Source organism: Pygoscelis adeliae, unplaced genomic scaffold, assembly GCF_000699105.1.
Source record: "Pygoscelis adeliae isolate BGI_AS28 unplaced genomic scaffold, ASM69910v1 Scaffold372, whole genome shotgun sequence".
Classification (NCBI taxonomy): Eukaryota; Metazoa; Chordata; class Aves; order Sphenisciformes; family Spheniscidae; genus Pygoscelis; species Pygoscelis adeliae.
In genome coordinates this window covers 1,956,047-1,965,439 of record NW_008824357.1, presented here as the reverse complement: position 1 = coordinate 1,965,439, position 9,393 = coordinate 1,956,047, and the positions used below count along the sequence as shown (strand labels likewise).

At 52.8% G+C, this 9,393-nt stretch overlaps 2 protein-coding genes across 2 annotated transcripts in view; both read right to left on the bottom strand.

The window, feature by feature from the left end:
* Nucleotides 1-523: 523 nt before the first annotated feature.
* Nucleotides 524-3,133, bottom strand: NKX3-1 (NK3 homeobox 1). Its single transcript, XM_009319550.1, has 2 exons — nt 2,872-3,133; nt 524-933 (listed from the first exon to the last, which is right to left on the bottom strand). Exons 1-2 carry the CDS (start codon nt 3,131-3,133, stop codon nt 524-526), a joined length of 672 nt encoding a protein of 223 aa, XP_009317825.1.
* Nucleotides 3,134-3,933: 800 nt separating this feature from the next.
* Nucleotides 3,934-9,393, bottom strand: part of NKX2-6 (NK2 homeobox 6) — a 7,589-nt gene continuing 2,129 nt past the window's right edge. Inside the window, exons 2-6 of the mRNA XM_009319549.1 lie at nt 7,982-8,570; nt 7,020-7,166; nt 6,349-6,496; nt 5,303-5,482; nt 3,934-3,975 (exon numbers count right to left, since the gene is read on the bottom strand). Coding sequence (XP_009317824.1) covers nt 3,934-3,975; nt 5,303-5,482; nt 6,349-6,496; nt 7,020-7,166; nt 7,982-8,570 — 1,106 coding nt within the window. The remainder of the gene's footprint in view (nt 3,976-5,302; nt 5,483-6,348; nt 6,497-7,019; nt 7,167-7,981; nt 8,571-9,393) is intronic.

Genomic DNA, 9,393 nt, shown 5'->3' with positions numbered 1-9,393 from the left:
AATGCAATTTTTTTTTGCCTTTTCTTTTTTTTAAGCCTAATTTTTAGATCATACAACAGCTGGTGGCCCAAGTGGCCGAGCTGGGGCCATATCAGTGCCAGCCCAGGATCAGCAGTTTGCTTTTTGCCTGCTCGATCTCAGCAAGGGGCAAAGGCTTCAGGGGGGCGCAGGCGATTTAGAAGGGGTAGAGAGGGGCGATCACTGTTTCCGGGGCTGGACCGTCCCTTGCTTTCTGCCCCCGAAAGAGCCAGCAATATTTTACAGCTGCAGATCGACCCCAGAGCTGTGCTGTCAAGCGTGCTGAATTACACACTTTTAAAATCTTGGGCTTTTTTTGGCTTTTTTGTTTTTTTTTTTTTTACTGTTAGCAATGAGAGAGGCTTGTGCGGCAACTAGAAGATGCTGATCATTACTGCGAATGGGGTCTCCCTCTCCTAATTAGTACTAGAAAGAGCGATGCAGTATTAATAAAAAAACAACCACCATTTTAAGGTAAAAGGCTGCTTTCCGCTTAAAAAAGCAGTTACCACCACGAGGGACTCCAGCCGTTCAAGTAGTAGAGGAAAGGCAGGTACTGCCAGCCGCCCCGCAGCGCGAGCAGCGACGCTCCGGGGAGCTCGGCCGCTTTCTGCCCAGCCAGACGCGTGTCCAGTCTGCTGATTTCGGAGGCGACCTGTTTCCTCTTGGTTTTATACCTCCTGTTCTGGAACCAGATTTTCACCTGGGTCTCGGTGAGCTGCAGGGTTTTGGCCAGGTGGGCTCGCTCGGGGGCCGACAGGTATTTTTGGTGGCTGAATTTCCGCTCCAGTTCGACGACTTGGGTGTGGGAGAACGCCGCCCGCGAGCGCTTCGCCTGCTTGGGGGGGCGCTGGGCGCTGGGCAGGGCTCGCAGCGGGGGGTCGCAGTCTGACAGGTAGGTCTCCGCCGTGGCATCTGCGAGAGGAAAGAGCTGAGAATTACCCGCTTGGAAATTGCCCAAATCACTTGCTTTTTCCCTTCCGGAGAGCAAAATATTTGCATTATCTTGGAAATATTTTCATTTAATGGAGCAAATGCTGTCTTAAAGCCATGTTAAGGGAGTTTTTACTTCCTAAATCACACTTTCTTAATTCATATAAGCATGCGTTCAGTATGAACATACATTCAATGGATTAAAATAATACAGAAAGGGATATTTTGCAATGCTGGTGGAGGTCTGCCTCAAACCTCTAGGTACTGTTGTTACGTACATTATGGCATCGACAGCTCTTGAGATTTTTATTGCAGAATTCGTACTGTTAGGCACTTCTTTGAAACATCCTCTCTGCCGTGCCTTTGGGGAAATCCTGATCCCCAAAGAAAACACATTTTTATCCTCAGGCTACAGAGGATGGCTCAGAAATGGGAAATCCGTGCAGCTTAAAGCAGACTGCAGTTAGAAAGCATTGAAAATAAATTCCTCCCTTTTCTCTTTCACGACTCCAAGGCAAAGCCAAGAAATTTTGGGGCAGATTTTTAAACCTTCAGGCCTGGGTCTACATATATAGCTGCAGACCTGGCCTCGAATCACAGCTCCAAAGCAGCATCTCAGTGTTTGCCGCCGACGTATTTCTCGTGGCACCGGTGGGCCACCTCAGCCGCGACCCAGAAAGGTGCTGAGCTCCCCGGGAAGCGTCACCTATAACTGTTAGAACTTCTGAAGTCAATTTATCTATGCAGTTAGTTCCTTTTTGTGCGTTCCCCAGCTTGGGATGGAAATAGGCCATTTTTTTTCTCCTTCAGTCCTTTCTTAGTATATTTTCTTAAGATGTGCACATAATGCTCAAGATAGAAACAATGGGCTTAATTCCCAGCTTGTGTAAATCATGGTTGTCCCACTGAAATCCCTGGAGCTGCGCTGATTTACACTAGCCACTTTCTGGGAGATTTGGTACGGCTTTTAATGATTTTCGTAATAATCAGCCTGATGGCTGTTTCTGAACTTGCTTTTATGTAGAAGCTTCTTTTAATAGACTTGAAACGTAAAGCCAAAATTCCCCTGGCAAGGGCTCTCTTAGCAAGCAAGAGCCGGTCGCTAGAGAGTTCAAAATTGCTTTTTTGGCTGTTGCAGCTCAGCCCAGGACTGCTTGGGCAAGGAAAAGCTGAGTCCCCTCCCGCAGCCCCGGCCGTGCTCGTGCTGCCGCAATGAGAGAGGCACTGGTCAAAAAAACATTTGTTTCTGAGTGTGATTTTTGGTATGTTGCTTCTGCAGCGAAACGTTATTGCCTGCAATGAATTTAGCAGTTGCATGCTAGAAAGGGGTGCTGGTAGCGTTGTATCAAGAGGAGCAGGATCGTTATTAATAAACCGCGCGATGCGCAGCGGTACAGGCGGGAGCACCCTGCCGAGCACGCAGGAAAGCTGAGCCCTGCTGCAGACGGCACAAATTCAACACGGGGACTTTCAAAATATCCCCGGACCGGAGACACCGAGGAGCTCGGCTGCGGCGGCATCACCGCGCTAACGGCTGTGCGAAGGACGGGCACGAACAGCCTCTCTGAGCTGGCAGCCCCAAGGTGCCCTTGCTGGGGACCTTCTGCATTAAAAGGGAACTTTATTTCCCAAGATATCGCAGAAATCCATCGACTGGGCTTTATTTAAACAGAATTTTAGGCAGATTCAGTCTTTTGAGTTATTTGAAGTGCCTGGCAAAAGGGTTGCACGCAGTCACTATTTCTCTTACTTTCCCACTCCTAAGGCACAGATGCTCCCTGGTATTTAAACAGGGCTCATTTGGCTCTGGGGTGCTCGAGGCAGCTGGGTCAGGATCCTGCCCCTTGGTTGACCCAAGCGTAGACATTGCTGATCCATTCCCTGGCCAGCGGGCTCAGCCAGGAGCGTCCACCCCCTTACCTGCGTCCGCCTCGTGGGGTGTCCCTCGGGCTTGGGCTGGGGATGCTCCTGGGGGACAAGGGCTCCCGGGGGGGTGCCCTGGGGCAGCCCCCGGGGCCGCGCTGCCCTCCCTGCCCTCCCCTGTGGCTGCCCCCGGCTCCTCGTCCTCCGGGCTGCCAAACCCTCCGCTCTTGCCCCGCTCCGGCTGCGCTCCCCGCTCTGCCCCACCCCAGAGGATGTCTTGGATGAGGAAGGATGTCCGGGGCCTGGAGGAGACGGGCATGGTCTGCTGGGCTGTCGTTGGGGTCCAGCTCATCCCTGCTGAGGTGCTGCTGGGTGCTCTCTGCCTCCTTGCGGGGAGCACCCTGGCACTCATCCTCCTCTTCCTCTCCCTGCCCAGAGGCACGCTGGCTTCCCACCCACCCGGCTCTGCATTTATACGGCAGGCAGCCAAGCCTCCCGGGCCTGATTGGAGATCCCTGGTAGGAGTCTACGCCCTTCGGTTGTGTCTTGGCTCCCACGGGTTTTCTGGCTGCTTGCTTCTCCCTCTTGCTCAGGACGCCCTTCCCCACGGATCCGTGGGGTCACAGCCAAACCTCAGCCTCCTCCTTTGCCCCCCTGTTGCTCCTAGGCTGGCAAATCAGCCCCGAGCTTTTACAATGAGAGAAGGATGCCTAAGTGAGTTCATCCTTTTGGGGATCAAAATGCTCCCAGGGTGGGGGTTTTGGTGAGAGGAGGGGGGAGCAGCATCGCTGCTTTGGGGGGATGCTCTGCGAGGGGACAGCTTCTGCATCCCCTGCCCCAGCCCCAGCGAGCCGGTGCTCTGCTTGCTCCTGATTATGGAAATGATTTATGTCCTGGGGTAATCCCTAGAGCTCTTTGGGGAAATGCCGTTTTCAGGGGGAAAAAGTGAAGAAAATAAAAGGATTGTTGGTTTGGTTTTTTTTATTTTGAGGGCTTTGAGGGTTTTCTTCAAAACCTTCCACTTTGATGCATTTCATTTTGTCGCAAAACAGGGAAAAATGGCAAAGACATTTTCATCAGCTTTGCAAAGCTGCTCTAACGAGGGCTTTAAAATGAAAGTTAAGATACAACAGACAGGGAGAGCGGCTCCAGAGGCAAATGCTTGCACAGAAAGGGGCAGAGGGTTCACATGAAAATTTAAGCCTAAGCCTCAGACTAATTCCTCGACCAGCTGTGGAATGGGACAGCATTTATTTAAGAAGCCTTAGTGCCTTTATACACCATCCTGCAAGGCCCTGTGTTCAAAGGCACCGGAAAGGAGCAAAACCTTCCCGATCCCAAGAAAAACCCTGAGTCGAGCTCTCTGTTATAACAGGTTTTTTTTTGGAGTATCCACTTCATTTGTAGTTGTTCTTCTAGAGTTTCTGTTTGGAAAACAACTCCCCGCTTGCCACACAAACAGCTGCGGACCCCCCCCAGATGTGGGCAGCACATGATTAAAAAATCACCTTGCCCCATCATAAGGCAAAGCAATCTGGTGGGGAAGCCCCGTGGGAGCAGGATTCGGCTCCGCGGATGCAGATGAGCAGCATCCCAGGGAACTGCAGGCGCCCTCTGAGCAACGTATGTATATATACGGTGACCCCCTATAGCCCTGCTGCCTGCAGACTCCTTTTGCTGTTGGAATAACGTAGCACTGATCACCTCTTCTATTCCTAAAGCCTTCACTCAAACCCAGCCCCTTTTCTTCAGCCGAAAAGCCCAGGCATGTTTTTTTTTTAACCTTAAAAAGGGAAACAATAGATTTCCTTGAAATCCCCTGAGGACTTTGTTGATTTTATAGGAGGGTGTTTGGTTACAGCAGCCGAAAGCCCAGAGCAGGCTGTGCAGACGTGCCCCAAACCCCGCTTTTAACCTGCCCTTTTCTCTCCTTCTTTAACCTGCTGATACTCTTGGCTTAGAAAATGTCCCCCTATATTCACTGTATGCTTGGAAAACTTCAGTAGCTTCAATAATTCAGCCTCATCAACCTCCTACAGTCCCAGAAAGGGAATCTGGAAAGATTTATGAAGCAATTGGAGCCCAAGAGTATTATTGCAGCCGTGCCCCGGCCGCTGGCCCTCTAACCCCCCGGCCTCACTTCTGGAGAGCAGATTAGGAGCTGGCATAAGGTGCTGCCGCCACCGTGGTGAGTGGGTGGGTGGGTAGGCTGACCCATGGCTCCCTGCCCACCCGCTCCAGCACTTAATCTGGATCCCACTGTGCTGCCCAGGGGAGCTTGGGACGGAGGGGGAGCCCCGAGGGGCACCCGTGGGGTCCCCCGGCAGGACCAGGGCTTGCCCAAAGGCATGCTGCCCAAAGGCGCGTTGGCGTGACTGTGAGCACAGCACTGTGCAGGGATGCTCGCTCGGGTCAGGAAGCTGTGCCGCTCCCTGGGGGCACTCCGCACCCCATTTGGGAGCCAATTTTCCCCCTGCAGAGCCCCTACCCCTGCTGATTTTAGGCTGCCCTCGCTGTTGTTGGAGCTCAGCGCGTGCCTGTCCCCCTGCCGCACACCCAGGGACTCGGCCTGTCCTGCATCCACAACTATTTTGGGCTCTATCACAAAGATGTGACAATAAGATGCAGCAGAAGGGCTTCTCTCCCCAGAAGCTGGGCAGTTCCCTTCCTTCCAGGGGGATCATTGCATTTCAATTAAGCATTTTCCTGCAAATAGAACTGGGCTGCCACAGCTTTACCGTAGCTATTAGTGACATCTCCTGGTGCTGTCTGTGTGCTTGACCCCTCCCTCTGTAGGTCTGTCCCGGGCAGCCTCCTTGCACGGCTCTTTTGTGGTCAGGTCTCTTTTCCTTCATTGCCAGTGCCCGCATCCGTGGCTCAGTCGCTGAAAATAACTCGTAGATGATAAGCAGTGAGTAATTTGGCCCAGGACAGGAGTTTTGGTCCAGGAGATTGCTCTGGGGAAACGTGGGCTGCTTTGTGTACGTGAGTGAGTTTGGGAAAGCTCATTTTCACGGTGGTTGGTGTAGCGGGTAATTTCTGATTTGGGCTGGAAACAGGGGAGGTTTAAAGCAACAGCCCTGGCGTGTGCTGTGGAGAGGCAGGTGACAGAGGGGATCCAGCAAACACCAGGGTTTTAAGGGTATCCCGACCCTATGGGAACTGGGCTTTCAGGAAGCCCCTCTAAAACATATGGAGGGGCATAAACGATGCCTTCGGCGCTCATGATTTCTATTTTCAGGCTTTTTTCTGAGCTGGGGAGGGTAGCAATTTCCTTCTTTGATTTCTGTGTTTATTTGAGGGGAGTTTCATGTGATTTGCCTCATTTGATTGCTGAACCTCAAAGGCAAAACTCTCAGTGTTGTTAAGACTTGCAGGTGAGCCCATGCACTGGGGATGCTGCTGTTTGCCGGGGCTTTCCCCGGTGCCGGCAGCATTTCCTGGTGCAAGGACCCTTACTCGGATATTTCCGAGTAAGTGTGGATGGATAAAGGGGGGGAGAAGGGGCAGCACCTGGCGCGGCTGGCGCCTTACCCAGTCTTTTCCAGGGTCTTGGTGGGGCCGCAAAGCCTCGGAGCGGCAGGACGGCGAGCAAGCTGTCTCGCCGAGAGGGTTTTTCTGGTTTGATTTGGATGTCAGGGATGTCCCATTCGGGAAGCGAGTGAACGCCGGAGTGATGGGGCTGAGTGGGATTACAGATAAAAGCTTAATTGCCTCCTGCAAGTCTCTTAGCACCAAATGCTGGGAGGATAAGAGGCTGTTGGGAAAGGAGCGGGGAGGAGGGGGCAGCAGCCCGGAGCGGGGATGGAGGTTGCGAGGGGGAGATTTTGCCTGTCCCGGGCGGTGGGAGTTGTGTGCAGGCTGCTGTCTGGCTCCGTCACTGGGATATCTGGGCATTGTAGTGGAAACATCTCTGTTAAACCAACATTTTGCATCGGGCATTGGCCTTTTTGTGCTTTTTTTTTTCTCCCCTCCCCGATATGAGTAACGCCTGCACTGGGGGGCCATGGGCAGCCTGATGAGTGGGTCGGTCTAACGAGGTCTCACTGGGTTTATTCTGTAAGTGTGAGGCCGTGCATTCGTGCCGCCTGTTTGGGATGTGGCTGTGCTCCCCTTTGGTCTGCCCCGGGACACCGCAATGGCATTCAGCCCTCCTGCATTCCATTAATATATATGTATAGAGAGATATATAAAAATATACATACAGTCCTTTGATCCAGCAAGGCACTTGATGCCGATGGATCCTGATTTGGGGTTCAGCACCGGTGGCGTTGGTGTAATTCAGATGACACCGACCCACCGTGCGACCCCGTAACGACGGAGCTGCCCCTCGCAGCTGCCCCACGATGTACCTGCAAACCCATTTTACCAGTAAGGAAATAGCAACAGGGAGCTGAAAACACTTGCCAAGAGTTAGGGAGGGGGTTAAACCCTGGGAGCTCCCCAAGCTTGGACTACAAGGCAATTATCTTACTGGGCTAATTATTAGTATTAAGATTGATTTTGTTGGTGGGTTTTTTTCTTTGGATCAGATTTTGATGCTCAAATGCAAAGTGTGGATGGGAAAAGTCAAAATACTAAGTGAGGAATGGCGAGCGAGGGAAAACACACAATTTCACCGGTTTGGTTTTTATTTGCAAATAATAATAATAAAGACAGAAATTAACACCTGTGCTGGGAAGATATTAAGAATATAAATCAGAAATGTATCTCAAAAGATTAGAGGAACTCAAAGCATTAAATAGTGTTCATAACAAAGTGAATGCACAAGCGATGTGCACAGGCCCTGTTTTCCAGTTGCCCTCAGGAAGACAAGCAGTGTTCATCCCCTCTTGATGGCCGTGCACTGACATCCTGGAGGAGCAAACCCTCTGGGAGCGGGAAGGGCCAGACTCCGAAACATTTGTGTTTAAATAAATAAATGCCCTCAGTCATTGGGTCCCCAAAGTCACAGCACCAGAGTGTCCCCTTCTCTCCTGACCTGCCTTTGCAGAGACGTGACCACACGAGCTGCCTGGAGGGGACGGATGCTCCGGAGTCGTCCCACTGTCTGGGATGGCAGAAACCCTCCGGATTCGGCTCCCGTCCCGAAGAAGGCTGGGCTCCGGAGCAGAGGGGGGCTTTCCTCGTTGCTTTTCAGGAGGTCCTGACCTCCATGGCCATCTACCAAGCCCTGATCCCTGCTTGCACGGTGGCTTGCAAGCATGCGGGCTGGTGCTGAGCAGCGCTGGCCATGCCCAAGCTCACTTTCATGGCAGAGCTGCCGGGGGTAGTGTTGGGGGGCACCGCGGCATAGTTCCCCCGGTAGCTAGCACCATACGGGCTGCTGCTATAGGCACTGTAGTAGGAGCTATAGGAGTAAGGGCTGGCGGTGATGCTGTATGGGGCTGGGTAAGGCTGGGAGCCCCCAAGACAGGGTTTGCCGTCCCTGACCAGCACGGGCACTGCCACCCTCCGCGGGGGCAGCGGGTGGGCAGCCAGCTCCAGGGATTTATCCTGCCTTTGCCTCTTGCACTTGTACCTCCGGTTTTGGAACCAGATTTTCACCTGCGTGGAGGTGAGCTTGAGCACGCTGGCGAGGTGCTCCCTTTCCGGAGCGGAGAGGTATTTCTGTTGCTTAAATCGCCTCTCCAGTTCAAACACCTGAGCTTGGGAGAATAAAACTCGGGGTTTTCTCCGCTGTCGCTGCTTGGGATGGTGGCAGGGGTCGGCTTTCTTCTCGTCTGCCTCGAAAGGGTGGGCGAGCAAACATTTTCCTGCAGCGACAAAAACCCAAAGCAAAGTGAGACCCAAGTCCGGTTCTGTTCGCGGTGAGGGTGTGTTTCCGAAGGAGGGATCGAATTGGGAATGGGGACCCTTGGGAATAAGATGAAGTAGAGTTGATAGCTGATAAATTTAATATGAACTTTCCTGTGATGTTTAACGGGAATTCAAGAAAATTCCCCTTTTTTGGATGGAATTCGAAGCCTGACTGTTACGTGAATTTTGGATAACGCCTCCTTTCGGTCCCTCCTAACGATTCCTGTGCTGTTGTGGGTGCTGCCGCCGTGGCAGCCCCAGCCTGGAGGGGCACAGGGAAAGTGGGGTACGCCGCAGGCTTGAGTACCCCAAAACACAAGTCTCCTTCCCCACCGTCCTGCTCCGGAGGGATGGAAGCGATTGCAGTCAGACCTCTGGCAGGATTTACCTCCAGCGCCCGAGGAAAGGGGAATCCCGCAGCTCTCTGAATTTAAGCAAAACCAGAAAAATGAAGAGGCTGGGAACGAAGGAGGAAAAATTGTTAGATCTGAGAGAGGAGGCAAAGTAGTTGCTGTTGGTTTGTTTTTTTTTTTAAATTTGCTGGGGTTTTGTGTTGCAGGCGAGCTAGCCGGGGGTCTTGCACGGCGATCGCTCCCCGGCTGGTGGGATGCACTCGGGTACCCTGGCAGCCACAGCAGGGGCTCAGGGAATTTGAGGGGGGGCTGCGGGGAAATGGGGGTGCTGGAGGGCTCCGTCTGCAGCTGTGAAGCTGTCAGAGAGTCCTCCTCGGGCTCCTCTCGCCCTCTCCAGCTCTCTAGCTCCATATCCCAGTGCCGCCCA